General features: G+C 41.9%; 1 protein-coding gene and 1 long non-coding RNA gene across 2 annotated transcripts; both read left to right on the forward strand.

The window, feature by feature from the left end:
• Positions 1–4,305: 4,305 nt before the first annotated feature.
• On the forward strand, positions 4,306–4,750 carry LOC104760117 (uncharacterized). The gene is made up of 2 exons (XR_762850.3): positions 4,306–4,426; positions 4,526–4,750. It is a non-coding gene; the product is annotated as an uncharacterized LOC104760117 (long non-coding RNA).
• Positions 4,751–15,021: 10,271 nt separating this feature from the next.
• LOC104760118 (SEC14 cytosolic factor) lies at positions 15,022–17,729 on the forward strand. The gene is made up of 11 exons (XM_087499357.1): positions 15,022–15,519; positions 15,611–15,639; positions 15,832–15,915; positions 16,016–16,069; positions 16,173–16,250; positions 16,327–16,380; positions 16,471–16,530; positions 16,609–16,704; positions 16,806–16,907; positions 16,989–17,069; positions 17,141–17,729. The coding sequence occupies exons 1-11, from the start codon at positions 15,465–15,467 to the stop codon at positions 17,447–17,449; spliced, it is 1,002 nt and encodes a 333-aa protein (XP_087355483.1). The 5' UTR covers positions 15,022–15,464; the 3' UTR covers positions 17,450–17,729.
• The last annotated feature ends 30 nt before the right edge of the window (positions 17,730–17,759 follow it).

Here is a 17,759-nt window from a genome sequence, read left to right on the forward strand (position 1 = left end):
TGGGGTAGCGCATAACGCTGTTCCCCGGTAGTTTGGAATCTTGTTCTACAATTTCTGATGAATTGTTTACTGTGGAAATGCCGGGGTGCGAATAAACCCAGCTTTCGGAGAGCAATCCGATATATGTTGAAGAAGCATCCAACTGATATGCTTGCATTATTTGAAACACATGCTGCTGGGGATAGAGCGAGTAGAATATGCCATGGTCTTGGGTTTGAGCACTCGTTTCGAGTGGACGCGGAGGGCCAAAGTGGCGGTATATGGTTGTTGTGGAGATCAAGTATCGGGGATCTAGTTATTGTGGAGGCGGCGGATCAATTCATACAAGCGCGAATAACATCAGGTTCCGAAGTGGTTAATGTTATCTTGGTGTATGCAGCTCCGACCGTGTCTCGTCGAAGTGGTTTATGGGAGAAGTTGAGGGTAATTATCCAAACCTTAGAGGAGCCATTACTTATTGGAGGAGACTTTAACGCCATCCTCCAAGTTGATGAAAGATCAGGAGGAAATGGGAGACTCTCTTTGGATTCATTGGCGTTTGGGGAGTGGATTAATACTCTTTCATTGATTGACTTGGGGTTTCGTGGTAATAAGTATACCTGGAAACAAGGAAAATCAGAAGTTGCTTTTATAGCCAAGAGGTTAGATAGAGTTTTATGTTGTCCCCACATGAGGCTCAAGTGGCAAGATGCTTGTGTATCTCATCTACCCTTTTTGGCTTCGGATCACGCTCCTATGTATGTACAGCTGTGTCCAGTGGTGGGACGTGATCCTCGTCGTAGGCCCTTCTGTTTTGAAGTCGCCTAGTTGAAGCATCCCAGTTTTAAAGAACTGCTCACTGCCTCGTGGAATGGTCAGCTTACGACACCGGCTGCTTTAACTGCTCTGCAGTCTACTCTCAAAAGGTGGAATAGAGAGGTGTTCGGGGATATCCAAAAGAAGAAGGAGACACTGATGAGTGAAATAAAAGTGGTCCAGGATGCTTTAGAGCTTCACCAGACTTATGTTTTGTTGCGAAAAGAAGAAGAACTCTTAAGTTTGTTTGAAGCAGTATTGGAACAAGAGGAGGTGCTCTGGTTCAAAAGTCAAGAGAGAAATGGATTACCCTTGGAGATAGAAACACTCAGTACTTCCACACGTCCACGGTTATCAGACGGAGACATAACCAAATTGAGATGTTGAGGAATGAGGAAGATGTCTGGATTTCTAAGGCGGAGGAGCTGGAACTGCTTGCGGTGGAGTACTATGGGCGGTTATATTCAATGGAGGATGTTCCAGAAGTGGTGGAGAAACTACCAACAGAGGGGTTTGTCTCACTCACACATGGAGAGCAGTGGGACCTAAATAAGCCGTTTCTTGCATCAGAAGTGGTGGAGTCAGTACAGAGTATGGGGAGGTTTAAAGCGCCGGGTCCTGATGGCTATCAGCCGGTTTTTTATCAAGACTATTGGGACGTTGTGGGAGAGTCGGTGATCAGATTTGCCTTGGAGTTTTTTGAGTCAGGGAATCTACCACCACACACAAATGATGCACTTGTTGTACTCATACCAAAGGTGACTAACCCGGAGAGAATGGCTCAGTATTGCCCTATCAGTTTGTGCAACGTCCTGTTTAAGGTTATTACTAAAACCTTAGTGCTGAGGCTGAAGAGTGTTATTGGGAAGCTTATTGGTCCAGCGCAGTCTAGCTTCATTCCAGGACGCTTGAGTACTAACAACATTGTTGTGGTCCAGGAAGCAGTGCATTCCATGCATCGGAAAAATGGGAAGAAAGGATGGATGCTTTTGAAACTAGACTTGGAAAAAGCTTACGATCGTATCAGGTGGGATTTTTTGGAGGATACCTTAAGAGCTTCGGGTTTGGAGGATAAATGGGTTTAGATGATTTTACAGTGTGTTAAGGGCCCTTCCATGACAATTCTTTGGAATGGTGAGAAAACTACTCCATTTCAGCCAACCAAGGGACTCAGACAGGGGGATCCCCTGTCCCCTTATCTGTTTGTGCTTTGCATGGAACGGTTATGTCAAATGATCAATATATCCACGGCTGCAAAGGATTGGAAACCTGTCTGTTTATCTCGAGGAGGACCACAACTTTCACAGGTGTGCTTTGCGGATGATTTGATTTTGTTTGCTGAAGCGTCAGTGTCTCAAATTCGAGTCATTAGGAAGGTGTTGGAGAAGTTATGCATAGCATCTGGACAGAAAGTTAGTCTAGAGAAATCAAAGATCTTCTTTTCAAAGAATGTTTCAAGAGAATTGGGGCAACGGATAAGTGAGGAAAGTGGCATCAGGGCAACAATTGATCTTGGGAAATATCTTGGGATGCATGTGCTCCAGGGAAGAATAAATAAAGACACGTTCGGTGATGTGCTTGAGAAGGTATCCTCTCGGTTATCAGGATGGCGAGGCCGCTTTTTAAATTTGTAGGTAGAATTACTTTGACAAAGTTTGTGCTCTCCGCGATTCCGATTCACACGATGAGCACCATAGCTCTACCAAGATCAATTCTGAATGGTCTTGACAAGGTGTCTCGGTCGTTCCTCTGGGAGAGCACTGCTGAGAAAAGAAATATTCATTTAATCTCTTGGGAGAGAGTCTGCCAACCACGGCAAGACGGAGGACTTGGGATCAGAGTGCCTCATGACATGAATAAAGCTCTATTAGCAAAATTGGGTTGGCGTTTGTTGCATGATAGGACTAGTCTGTGGGCGAGAGTCTTGCACAGTAAATACAAGGTGGAGGACATCACTAATACTCAGTGGCTGGTGGCTAAGAGACCGAGCGCTTCTACTTGGAGGAGTGTTAAGGTTGGCATAAAAGAGGTGATCATGGTTGGGAAACGTTGGAGCCTTGGAGATGGGAGTGTTATTAAGTTCTGGACTGATACATGGCTGAATAAGGAACCTTTAATGAACAATATCCGAATGGCTCTTCATGCTGGTTCAGAGAATTTACGGGTCAAGGATCTTTGGTGTGCAGGATTGGGTTGGAAACTGAACTGTATATTGCCATATGTGGACCAGTCAGTTAAATTGGAGCTTTCAGCTATGGTGGTGGACACTGTTACAGGGGTAGCAGATCGGCTAGCATGGAGTGGTACAAATGATGGACGGTTTACAGTTACGGCTGCCTACTCGCTGTTAACGAAATCAGGGGTCGCTCACCAAAACATGTCCGACTTTTTTCATCGTATCTGGAGAGTGGTTGCACCGGAGAGAGTTCGGGTTTTTCTTTGGTTGGTGGCACATCAGGTTATCATGACAAATGTGGAAAGGCAGCATCGTCATCTGGGAGATTTACGAGTGTGTCAGCTATGTAAAGGTGGAGATGAGACTATCCTTCATACGTTACGGGATTGCCCTTCCATTGTGGGCATCTGGAACCATGTTGTTCCTCCACGGAGACGACGAACCTTCTTTAGTAGTACAGTGTTGGAATGGTTACATAGCAATTTGAGTATCACAAATACAGGAACAGAGTGTCCATGGCCAACAATGTTTGTTGTTGGTGTTTGGTGGGCATGGAAATGGCTAGTGATGTTAAAACGGGCTAACAGCCCGTGGGCCTTAACGGGCTGTATATAAAAATTTCGGCCCATTACCCGTTTATCAACATTATAAAAATAAACGGGTTTAAACGGGCTAACCCGTTTAGATCCGCTGTCTTAGCGGGTTTGATCAAAATTAAATGGGCTACCCGTTTATTATTTCTTATGGAATTTTTTCTCAAAACGTTGTAGTTTTACTGTAGGGTTTTTGTTTTCTCTATCTTGTCGTCGGTTCCTCCTCCAAGCCTCCCAAGAGATTTTTAACGCCACCTCCGTCATCACCTCCGGCGAATATTTCGTCATCACCTCCGTCATCACCTCCATCATCACCTCCGTCACCACCTCCGTCACAGATTCCACAGATTCAGAGGTCTCTCTCTAATCTCTAATCCCTCAATTCGATTTGCTTTGTGGGTTTTGGTGTGGTCTTGTTCTGTGTTGTTGTATGATTCATTTGGCTTTGTGGGTTTTGTCAGAGAAGTACCCTACATATGAAATTGAACATTTGTACTTAACATTTGATTTATTGATCCGGTTCTTAGTAAAGATTTGAGTTGTTGTGTTTATGGGAATTAACTTAGCTTCTCAAGCCATTTGACAATGCGTGTAGAGGTTATAAATGTTGTTTATAGCTTGATATTGTGTTGAACTTTCTGATTCTTTATTGTTGCACAAGCTTGTTTGATCTAGTAGATTAGTCCGTCCAATAGTAAATCACCAATTTCGTTTTTATTTGATTAGTTTGTGGTTCTTTGTGGTCTCGATAGTTGCAAGTCAGAGATGATTCTAATGTTGTTGTTATGTAATCAGGTGTTACGCTCGTCTTCACCCAAGGGCAGTGAACTGCAGGAAGAAGAAGTGTGGTCACAGCAACCAGGTTTGATTTTGTTGCTTGCTTATCTTTTGGTATCGTTGTTTTGTTTACCCTGTGATATGTTTATCTGAACAAATTTTTGTTGTTGATGTCTTTTTGTAGTTGAGGCCTAAGAAGAAGATCAAGTAGAGAGACACGTATCAAGTATCTCATCTCTTGCTTTGCTTGCTTCTTTTTGTTATCTTCTCTTTGATTGGGTTTGTTTTCTTTTTGTTTCGGTGATGTTAAAAGATAATATCAGTATAAGGATTTGGTTTTCTATCTACTCTGAATCGGTTATGAGATATTCATGCTTAATTCCAGATTACTCTCTATCCGTTTTGAACTTTTGAATTCGTAGTTTTACTGTGTTTTCAATTGTTTGTCTCTGTATTATCTACATATGCATTGGCTACTTGGCTTGATTAAGAGAATCTATCTTGTTATATTGGTAAACAATGTAAGTTGAGCATGTCTTGGTGATTTTGATCTTGGAAATTAAAATTTGAAAACCTAGGATGTATTTGTATGATAATCTGAACATTAATCAGGTTTAGCTTTCATCTCGCTCTATTAGATAACTATGATTACATTATGCTCCATAAAGCTAATTGGTTTGATTGATCCGGTTCTTTAGCTCATTGAAAACAAAAATCTGAGGTGGTTATTTAGCTCATTGGTTCATCTTCATAGGCTTATTCATGTTCCATGCATTGAACATTTGATTGATTGATCCGGTTCTTAGTAAAGATTTGAGTTGTATAATCATCTTTCTCATATATCATTGTTTCTGAAATTTGCATTGCTTAACATCATAAACATGTAATTCAGGTGTTTGAAGCTGAGCATGTTACTACGGGAAACATTAGACTTTACTTTGGTACCAGCACTCTTGCTCTGGTAATCAATCTCTCTCTGTTTTTTAAGAGTTCATCATCGAGTCTTTTGTTTTCCAGTTTGTTTGTTTGGTGAGTAGATACAGAATGTTTGAGTTGCTTTGCATATATATCAGCATCTGAGTCTCATTTTTATAAGCATTTCACATATGTCTCCTCTTTTATTAATTTTGCAGAATGGACTTAGAAACTGAACATTTGATAGCAAGGCTTAATGCTCAAAGTGATTATATGGATATGAATGAAGAAGATTGTGATATAGATGTAGAAATTGATGGGAATGAGGAGGAAGAGACAGAAATGCTCCACGGAACAGATCAAAGTGAAACTCAATCAACAACTCAAGCAACTCAAAATGCTCCATGGAAGAGAAAGTTAACTTCAAAGGTGTGGAAAGATATTGTGTTAGTTGGGGTTGAAGATGATGGCAAAGAAAGAGGCAAATGCATCCACTGTGGAACCAAGTTGGTGATCAATACTAAAACACATGGGACTAAGAGCTTGATTCGTCATTTGGAGAAGTGTCCAAAGAAACCAAAGAATGAAGATAGGCCTCCATATGATCATCAGATTAACCGTGAGATGACAAGTGAGATCATAATTTACCATGATTTGCCATTTCGCTATCCTGAGTATGAGAAAGTTAGAGCAAGAGACAAGTATCTCAATCCCGAGTGTCAACCAATTTGTAGACAGACTGCTGCAGCGGATGTGTATAGGAAGTATGAGATGGAAAAGGTCAAGCTGAAAGAAGTACTTGCAAACCAGCGTGCGCGTGTCTGTTTCACTTCAGACTTATGGACAGCTCGAGGTACAGTTATGAGTTATATTTGTTTGACAGCCCACTACATTGATGAAAACTGGCACTTGAATAGCAAGATTTTGCAATTCTGTGAACTTAAACCTCCTCACACTGGTGAAGAAATCTCTAACAAGATTCTGGAATGTTTGAAAGAATGGGGATTGGAGAAAAAGGTATTTTCTATTACCTTAGATAATGCAATAAACAACAATAGTATGCTGAACATTCTCAAGGGTCAACTTCAAATGATTAGTGGTAGTGGTTTATTATGTGATGGGAAATTATGCATGTTAGATGTTGTGCCCATATTCTTAATCTGATAGTGAAGAAAGGTTTAGATCTAGCAAAAGATGTTCTGCACAACATCAGAGAGAGTGTGATATATGTTAAAGCATCTTCAAAGAGGAGAGACGCTTTTGCTGCATGTGTTGAGAGAGTAAAGATTAAGAGTGGAGCAGGGTTATCACAGGATGTTCCTACCAGATGGAACTCCACATATGAGATGCTTGTAAGAGATTTGAAGTTTAAGGAAGCATTTTTCAGCTTGAAGTGGTTTGACAGCAACTACAAGACTTTGCCTTCTGATGATGAATGGAATCGTGGAGAGAAAATCTGTGAGTTGTTGAAGCCGTTTAGTGATATCACGACACACTTTTCAGGTTCTAAGTATCCTACTTCTAATGTCTATTTTACACAAGTGTGGAGAATTGAACTGTTGCTGAGGAAATTTGCATCTTGTGATGATGAAGATGTGGCAAAACTGGCTCAGGATATGCAGATTATGTTTACCAAGTATTGGGAGGATTATAGTCTTATTTTGGCAATGGAGCTGTTTTAGACCCAAGAATGAAACTGCAAATGCTTGAAGTAGCTTATGAAAGAGTTGATCCAACTACTTCTGCATCGAAAATCAAAAAGCTTAAAGACAATTTGGAGATGCTCTATGAAGATTATAAGGCTAAGTCTAGGACTTGTTCTTCAAGTATTTCTGTAAGTCCAAATCCGCATGATTGGGTCAATGAATCTCCACTTGATGATGATTATGACAATGTAAGAATGTTGCTTTTGTTGTTTATGTTGCTTGTGTTGCTTATGTTGCTTATGTTGCTTATGTTGCTTTTGTTGTTTATGTTGCTTGTGTTGCTTCTTTTCTGTAGGATCTTTTTGAGCTTGAAAAAAGCATCGGAGTTGGAGTAGGCAAGACAAAGACACATCTAGATATCTATTTAGAAGAGCCAAGATTGGAGAGAAAGTCTTTTCCAAAATTGGATGTTTTGTCCTTTTGGAAGGACAACCAGCATCGACTTGGGGAATTAGCCTCTTTGGCTTGTGAAATACTAAGTATTCCCATCACCACGGTAGCATCTGAGTCAGCCTTTAGTATTGGATCTCGGGTCATAACTCCTTACAGAAACTGTTTGCTTCCAAAGAACGTTCAAGCTTTGCTCTGTACCCGTAATTGGTTACGTGGTTTTGCAGATTATGAAGGTAACTAAACTCTTAACTTTTACATAAGACTATTTTCCTTAATAAGTTAACTTTAACTTTTACATAAAACTATTTTCCATAAAACTCTTAACTTTAACAGGTAACATAGAGAACAACTATGACATTGGCACAACAACATGTACTTCAGAAGAATGTTCAAGATCAGGAGATTCTATCATGCATTGAATATGTTGCTTCTAGTGTGGTCTTGTTCTGTTTCATTATACTCTTTCTAGTAGTACTAGTGGATGATGATCCGAATTGGTTTGTTTGGTACTAGTGGGTTTTGTTCTGTTTTGTTGTATCATACAAGTATGAATTCGTATTTCGTTTCTTTGATATATTATGTTTTCGTTTCTGTTTTCCTTTGTTGTTCTTTGATTACAATCTCTAGTAAAAAAGCAATCTTAAGTAAAAAATCAAAAAAAAATCCATCTAAACGGGCCAGATAAATGGGCAGGGTCTAAACGGGTACAGGGTCTAAACGGGCAGGGTATAAACGGGTAAAGTATAAACGGGTCCAAAACGGGCAGGACTTAAATGGGCAGGGTCTAAATGGGCAGGGTAGTCCCATTTTAACATCTCTAGAAATGGCGGTGTGGGTATGTCTTTGGAGTGGTTGGGAAATGTCGGGATAGATTAAAGTTTTTGAAAAAGGCTGCTACCAAAGTTTGGAAGGCGAACCAAGGGTCGACAATTGGTAATGTGGGACGCAATACAGTTATGAAAATGGTTAGCTGAGTACCGCCTAGGGCAGGATGGATGCGACTGAATACAGACGGAGCCTCACATGGTAATCCGGGCTTGGCCACAGCTGGTGGTGTGTTACGGGATGAAATTGGCCGTTGGCAAGGCTTTTTCGTATTAAATATTGGGGTTTGTTCTGGGGCTTTGGCAGAACTTTGGGGGGTTTATTACGGTCTCTACATTGCATGGGGGAAGAGTATCAACCGGTTGGAGCTAGAGGTTGATTCAGAATTGGTGGTGGGGTTTTTAACGAAAGGGATTGCGGACACGCATCCCTTGGCTTTCCTGGTACGCTTATGTCATGGCTTCTTATCTAGGGACTGGAAAGTCCGTATCACTCATGTGTATAGAGAGGCTAACCGTCTTGCGGATGGTTTAACTCACTATGGTTTTACGCTTCCTATAGGTTTTCAATTTTTAGAGTCTTGTCCATTGAGTATAGAGTCATTTGTGAAGGATGATGTCCGAGGAACTGCGTTTCCAAGGCTCATGCGTGTTTAATTTCATTTTTCTTTCAATAAAGCACAGGGGATTAATCCCCTGTTTCCTACCAAAAAAAAAAAAGGAAAAATATATTGTAAAGAGAAAAATAAATTGAAAAAGGAAAGAATATATTGTAAAAGCTTGATATTGTGGGTACAAAATGGAAATGGAATAACCTCTAGCTCTCACTGTTATATAATGGAGGTTGTGGCGATACAAAAGCATGATACAACATGTCCGTGATTTAACAGGAGAGATATTGATTTTTGTCTTTGTCTTCATGATTTCATCCTTCTCCATGACCTTCGAGATGAGAGCTTCACCTGCATTACAACCAGTGCTCGTTCTGTCCAACACATCTTCATGGGACTTCATTGTACTTTGGTTATCAGTAACATATGCCACAGTGGAGCAAGCTTCTATATTGATATCATGTTTCCCATTAATATCATCCTTGGCCTCTACTTTAAAAGTCTCAAAATAACTAGAGGCCTTTTCTGCAGCATGGACAATACTACGAATTTTTGACTTTGCAGTCCTGAACGACACCATCAACAAACCTGACTGAGTGATTGTCAGGATCTTTTTCAATTTCAGATGCAGTAGTTTGCCTAGGAGACTGTCTATAGCCCTCAGAAACCGATGCCTCAAATGACAAATGGGTTCTCAACATTCCATTTCCTTCAGTTAATGAAGCCTTTTCATTTTTGTCAGAAAGCAATGCTCTTCTAGCTCTCCTCTCTTCTTCCACGGTAAATATATTGTTCTATCTCAGAATGATAATAATCATCCTTTCTCCGGGGATACAGAGTCCTCCCTCCATTACGCGCTTCATCCCATTTCTGGTTTCTAGTCGCCTCATGGCTTGTGGATGACCTAGTCATATTGCGATTGACTGTAACAGTAACACCATGTCGTTCACTGCCATAACCAACATTTGGAGGTAAAAACCTATTTTCCTCATCTAAACCCCTAAAATATCTACCGGATTCTGATTTCAACTAGCCACGGTCTTGAAAATTACCCTCTATCCTAGCGGCTCCAGATTCTTTTTTAACATATCCAAGATTACGAAACTCATCTTTAGACCTATAACAACCATCTAAAGCACAATTAGTGCCAACACCTGAAGTATCCCTGGACGAGCGGCTATAGTGATTTGTTACCAGTTAACAATTTCCCATCATAGAACCATAAATCAATTTTATCACCTTCAAACTTTGCTAAAATCGATTCTAATTCCTTGAAACCTAATTTCTTCTCACATCCCTAAAACTCTGATGCATGTCGATCCAAAGGAAATCAATAAAATTATGACCAAGAAAAATTCTTACATATGATGATACCGTTGGTGAAAATCCACTTTCCAATTGAATCACCCTTCAATTCTCTGCTTTTCTCTTTGGAGATAAACGAGAGAGACGAGATAGAGAAAATCAGAAACAAAAAAATAAAAGAAATTTTGTATTTTTCACACCTAATCACAGACTGACATAACCAAGTATCTAAACATTTCTAAAATATCTTATGTAACCATCGATCCTAAGGTAAATCACATAAGAATTATTAAATTTAATTTCCTATAATACTTTAGCAACTCTTAAGCAACTGATTAAATTCTTTGATAAAGGTACTCTAAAGCAATTCATCTATGGTATCTCTGGCCGCTAAACTTTTCTAATACGCCACAAAATGCCATTATTTATAGTTATTAAACCACTTGAAAAGTAATTAAAACGTTCGTAAAAAGACAACTTTTAATATTTGACCCCAAAGAAAAAAGCAGTAAAAAAGAGACCAACTTTGAATACCAATATCCATCTTTTGATCTGTTCTTCTCCCAATAAACGACAAACACAAGGCTCACCACCAAATCGACTACGAGTTCATTCATAATCACACAATAAACGATAAAACAAAGCTTTAGCAAATGTTGGATATGGGTTTTGCCCCCTAACATCTAAAGAGGCCCAAGCAATAAGTTCACAAGATTTTAGGGCCTGAAATCATAGATTTGATCCATCTGGCCACAAGGGCAAAATCGTCATTCGCGGAGGTGAAAGAAGGAGCCCTAGGTTGATGGCCTACTATAAATACCAGATGTCGTTGTCAGAGCTCTGGATCCGAAAGCTGGGCAATTAGAGAGAGAAGAGCAATTATTTTCGTATTAACTGCGCTTAGCTCTTTGATTGTCATTTTCTGTAAACCATTCACTTGAATTCTACGTTAATAAAAGGACCAAATTCGATTCATCCTCATTTATATTCGTGTTATTTATATTGTCGATTTCATACATCAACAATTTGGCGCCCACCGTGTGGCTGAACGGAATCCTTTCTTTTGATGAATAGAATTTAAAGAGCCAGGCGTTTACAGAAAACCAGAAGCATGTCTCACACCGATCTCTCCAGTGACGAAGGCGTCAACACCTCTGCGCCACGCTCTGCCACGACACCGATCTCTCTCGCGAGGACGAACCAGCTCCAAGGCGTCAAGAGGACCGAAGCACTTACAGTCGAGGACGCGACATTCATTAACCGTGAAGCCGTAGGCGCTACTCCAACCAATGGCGTAGCCGTAGGCGCTACGCCCCCCGTTCGTGTTGCCGCTGGCGTCAATCCAATCGACCGCGAAGCCGTAGGCGCTACGCGTGTGGCTCCAACACATCACACCCAAATTATCCTCGCATCCCGGACGACACAAACATCATCTCATCCCGTGTACCGCGCCCATACGCAAGCACTTGTCACTCGCAACAAACAATCATCGATATTCTCGATGCCCCAATACGATCTCGATCTTGCAAGCATAACCCGTAACGGCGACCTCGTTAACTCTCAAGCACGCCATGACGACGTCAAGTACGCCATCATCAATCTCGCCATCTCGCCGAAAGATACGCGAGCAAGTCATCTCGCCTAAAATCGCAAGCACTCATGCGCTGACTTCCACTGCGTCACCTCGCCACCGCATCGCCGAAAAACCTTGATCTCGCCAGAATTTTGAGCAAGCCTTGAACTCGACCCACGAACCAAGACAAGGGTAACCCTCGAGAACGCCACCGAGTGCGCCATTGCCGAGACCTGCGAGACGCGACCGACAAGCTTGACGCGCATCAAGCATCGAGCACGCCCCCGCACGACATCCACCACTCCAAGTCTCGTAACTCACGATCTCGTACGCAAAAGTCTCGACCTCGCCATCCTCTCGATCTAGCCACGATCTCGTACGCAAAAGTCTAGACCTCGCCATCCTCACGATCTAGCAACGATCTCCTATGCAAAAGTCTCGACCTTGCCATCCTCTCGATCTAGCCACGATCTCGTACACAAAAGTCTCGACCTCGCCATTCTCTCGATCTAGCCACGATCTCGTACGCAAAAGTCTCGACCTCGCCATCCTCTCAATCTAGCAACGATCTCGTACGCAAATATCGACCTCGATCTAGCCACGATCTCGTATGCAAAAGTCTCGATCTCGCCATGATCTCGTACGCAAAATTCTCGATCTCGCCACAATCTCGTACGTAAAGGTCTCTTTCTCGCGACGATCTCGTATGCAAAAGTCTCTATCTCGCAACTCTCGCTCGAGCTCGTAACCCTCGATCTCGCAACTCTCGCTGGAGCTCGCAACCCTCGACTCACACTCCCGATCTCGCAACTCTCGCTCGAGCTTACCACTCTCGATCTCACAACCCTCGATCTCGCATTCTCGATCTCGCCACTTACGATCTCGCACTCTCGATCTCGTAGTCACGATCTCGCCACTCTCGATCTCGCATTCTCAATTTCGCAACTTGCGCTCGATCTCGCACTCTCGATCTCGCCACTCTCTATCTCGCACTCTCGATCTCGCCACTCTTGATCTCGCGCTCTCAAGCCCACAACAATGCGGATGAACATTCTCAATTACGTCATCGTATTTTGCCCGTCGTCGTTCCATAACACCACGATTCTCCTACCACCCTCGGCGACACCTCGCCATCGTCTCCATCATGCAACCACACCACAGAGAATAATATGTTGTTGACCTCTACACACCGCCGCACCTGGATTAACGACCCGTTAGGCCAAGGCACCAGCATCGCTCCGTATCGAAGCTGACATCGCATGCACCATCACGTCGCGACGCACAGTAACCGGAGAGGATAAAGCTTCACCAAGCTCAGCGAGCAGCATTCCAGCCGACCTCTCTAAATTGGAAGAACGGCGAGATTCGGAACAACCACTATCTTGCCCTTGCCAAGTCTCGAACACTCCGACTGGACAAGCATCATAGTCGACGCATCGAGCACTATCAAGCAGCTCTGAGGCTAGTAATTTTTCTACCAGCGCAACAAGATCCACGCGTCAGTCGCTACCTCCATGCCACATCTAAGATCACTTACCGTGCACTACGCCTTGCACGCCGCACACCGCCTCTGTGTGACCAGTTGCACGTACGGTGCCCACAGTCACGCCAAGACTAACACATCACCATCATGAGCTGCCATGAGACTGAGACCCCATCATCGTTCCGCCTCGAGCGCGCCCATGAACCAGTACCCCGGAACAAGTCTCGAACACCCCACCATATCTATATCCACGCGCATCTGTCGCAGGTGCTGTGAAGAGCCTTTGTATGTCTTCTTACTAGGGTGCTCACCTAGTACATCACCACCCGATCGACTTGCACCCTCTCCATCGCAACACGCGACGTATACTAACACGCCAATCGAACACGCATTAGAGTCGACAAATCGTCACACGAGCCATGTTGCCTCCGCATCAACTACCATACCATCACGCTGACATCGTACGCGCACCCAATAGACAGTGCCGCCGGCAAACCACCGCACTTTCACCAGCATGCATCGAGGAGCAATACTTGCGATATTTGGCGCAACGAGAACCTTTCAAAAAAAACGCTCGACAATATTGAGCTCTAAGTACTCACGGGATAAGCCGGAAACAAAAGCCGCACCCAATGAGTTTTCGGGCAATATTGCCTTACTAACGATTAGCTTGCACATCGTCGCCCTGGCCAGGTGTACGATTTTAAACGCGCTTCGCATGGGTGCAGTGGTGAAATAATCCACAAACTTTACTTTTGGAAAGATTGAAAGTCGAGTCCATACTCGCAAGCGCTCCGCATGGGTGCAGTGGTGAAATAATCCACATCCTTATTTTGGTTAAGGATTTATAAGCCGAGCCCAGACTCGCAAAAAGCTAGCAGAGAGCAGAGTGGATAAGCCGAAGACCCCGACTCGCTAACTCTTGCAACTCTTACAGCACCTACAGGGTAAGCCGGTCACGACTGAACGCATCTAACTAGTACGACAAGTCCGTCTTGTCTACTCTCAATGTTACGGGGAATAACATATCCAGGGTAAGCCAGGAGACGTCCTGCACCGCAAAATATGCCCTGCAACGACAAAAGCATAAAAAAAATTTCTAAAACAACTTCATCATAGTGAAGAGAACAAAAATCGGCAATAATCAACCTTTGCGCAAAAATCATCAATAAAAGTACGAATGACCAAGTTCATAAAGCAACCACGTTCGCAATACAAAAAAAAAATCCTTATGTGTGCAATTCAAAAAGCAATTCATCCCAGAACTCTCCGGATGTCTCGAAAATTGTGTGCAACGCACTATACTTCCCGGAACTTTCTGGATGGTTACGAAGCTCCTAAAATCTTCTGTTCCTTTCACAAGATGGACTCTGAGACGTAGAATCGTACCCGACGAGCTCAAGCAAGCTATCGCTCATCGGACTAGGGGGACCATTGTTGGATATGGGCTTCGTCCCCTAACATCTAAAGAGGCCTAAGCAAGAAGTCCACAAGATTTTAGGGCCTGAAGTCATAGATTTGGTCCATCTGGCCGCAAGAGCAAAATCGTCATTCGCGGAGGTGACAGAAGGAGCCCTAGGTCGATCGCCCACTATAAATACCAGATGTCGTTGTCAGAGCTCTGGATCCGAAAGTTGGGCAATTAGAGAGAGAGAAGAGCAATTATTTTCGTATTAACTGCGCTTAGCTATTTAATTGTCATTTTCTGTAAACCCTTCACTTGAATTCTACGTTAATAAAAGGACCAGATTCGATTCATCCTCATTTATATTGGTGTTATTTATATTGTCGATTTCATAGATCAACAAGCAAGTCGTGGAAACTAACTTCACCCTACAATTAAATGTTCCTGAAAACTATTTCAAAGTTTGAATCTTCCTCTCTGTGTTATTTTTCGTTGGTTCATTGAGAACAATCAGACTTTTTAACTCGTCCCATTGACCAAGCACCACAACACAAGAGGAAGAGGAAATCAAAATGGGTTTTGGGAGTATTGATTTGATGAGATTATTCAACAAATGCCACACAAGTAATCAGAAGTTGCTTTGTAATTTTGGTTAGGACCAGTCTTAATCAAAGTAGTTCGTCTCTTAAAACGAGTTTCTACTTGTCATTAAAAGTGTATATTTCTGTTGGGAGTTTATTAGGTTCTCCTCCTACCACCACCTCTTTGTTGACCTTTAATGATGGACTCATAGTTTGGTGCAAAGTGACCAAAAAAAAAAAAAAAGTCGATCTTGAAGATTTTTATATAAATTTTTGTTACTGGGCAATAATCCTGTTTGGTTGCCAAGGAAGTGAGCCACCAAAACAATGGGGATCGTTTCAGAAGAAGCCATTGATGAATTTCAGGAGCTGATGGATCAAGGTCTGACCTTTTTCCTCTTTACTTTTCCTCTGTTTCTACTTTGATTTCTAATTAGTGATTACTGAATCTATCCGGTAAAAATTTGTTCTAGCTGAGGAGCCATTGAAGAAAACATTTGAGGTATGTTCTTGGAAATGGGTCAACTGAGAGCAGATCACAGATACATTAGAAGATTCTCCAGAAATTTCTCAATTTTTTTAAGTTTAGGCGGTGGAGAAAAACCTTTACTCAAATTTGATCTGGGGTTTGAATCTATCATCTATGGTATTGGCTTAAAAAGGAAGGTGTGTTTTTTTTTTTGTGAATCTACAGAGAGTCCATCAGGGATATCTGAGGGAGAATTTGGGTCGTTTTCTGAAAGCACGAGACTGGAACGTATGCAAAGCTCACACAATGGTATGCCTCCCAAACTCTTTGTGTGCTTTTGAGTGACTCCATCCAAAGTCTGTCTGTCTTGTCTGATTATTGTACACACCGTTTCTTACTCCACTTTCAGCTGGTTGAGTGTTTGCGTTGGAGGGTAGATAATGAAATTGACAGTATCCTATCCGTGAGTTTATTCATTCCTTCTTTCCTCTAATCTGTTCTGGTTTGAGAGCTAAAATTTGATTTTTTTTTTTTTTTTTTTTTTATTATGCTTTTGGTTTCCGCAGAAACCCATTGTTCCTACTGAGTTGTATAGGGATGTACGAGATTCTCAACTAATAGGAATGTCAGGTTACACCAAAGAGGTAGCCTCCTTAATTAGTTCCCATGATTCCATTTCCTTTTCTGATCAAAACAGATTCTCTCTTTCTTGACGTTTAGGGCTTACCTGTCTTTGCTATTGGCGTCGGCCTCAGCACATTTGATAAAGCTTCTGTAAGATGCTTCATTGTTTTCGCGCACTTTTGACTATCAGTCACATGACAAACAACAAATTTGAATGTTCTTCTCTTCTTCCACATACAGGTTCAATACTATGTCCAGTCCCACATACAAATCAATGAGTATAGAGACCGTGTATTACTGGTGAGTATTGCTACACTCTTTTTTTTTTTTTTTTTTTCAGTTTCTCTCTTGATTTAATGATTACAACACTGTTTACAGCCTTCTATGTCTAAGAAGAATGGGCGGCCAATCACCACCTGCGTCAAAGTTCTAGACATGACAGGATTGAAACTTTCAGCTCTTAGCCAAATCAAGGTAGGATAGTCCATCTCTGCAGACCAATTTAGTTCATGACCAATGATACCGCAAGATGTTTAATTCAGTTTCGTACTCTTTTTTTACTAACTTTAATGCAGTTAGTGACTATCATATCGACCATCGATGATCTAAACTATCCAGAGAAGACAAACACGTACTATGTTGTCAATGCCCCATATATATTTTCCGCATGTTGGAAGGTAAGCCTCTTTGATCCTCTTTTGTTTGTGACTCCGGGTGTTTAGCTACCTAGCACGTATGTATAATTCATTTCCTGGCAGGTTGTAAAACCTCTTTTACAAGAGAGGACGAGGCAAAAGGTTCATGTCTTATCTGGTTGTGGAATGGATGAATTATTGAAGGTTATATGCATTTTCTTTCTTATGATCTTGCTGTGAAATGCAAACTTGTCTAAATCTTGTGGTTCTTGTAGATTATGGACTTCACATCCCTCCCACATTTCTGTAGAAGAGGAAGCTCTGGGTCATCTCACCACACTCAGAGCGCAAATTGTTTTTCTATCGATCATCCCTTCCATCAACAGCTATACAACTATGTAAAGCACCATTATGAAACCCGAGGACAAGCAGAACCTGCAAAGCAAGGGTCATTCCACGTGGGTTTTCCTGAGCCTGAAGCTGAACGTTGTGTGATAGCCAAAACCATAGAATCGGAACTGCACAAGATTGAGAATTGCAACAGTCTGGCCATGTCCATTGGTGACAGACAAAGCATTTCATGAAAAACTGGAATATGATGAACCCTGAATGGTTCCAAGGAAAATCCATTCAGTGCCTCTACAATTAAGATATATATATTTTTTTTTTACGGGTGAGCTAGCAATCTAAATGAGTAGGCGAGAACCGAGCTGTGTCCTCTCCCTACGCCATGCAAATGTAAAGCGAAAAAAACAAAAAGAGAATAAATCTTGAACTTAATGCATAGGTTGCTTCATGTATAGTGTTATTTGATCCTCTGTTGTAGCAAAAGTTTTTTTGGAAATCTAACTCTCATTTCCCTAAGCACCTCTGTGAGTGTTGTGTAATTCTTTG

Source organism: Camelina sativa, chromosome 18 (assembly GCF_030686135.1).
Source record: "Camelina sativa cultivar CO46 ecotype springtype chromosome 18, ASM3068613v1".
Classification (NCBI taxonomy): Eukaryota; Viridiplantae; Streptophyta; class Magnoliopsida; order Brassicales; family Brassicaceae; genus Camelina; species Camelina sativa.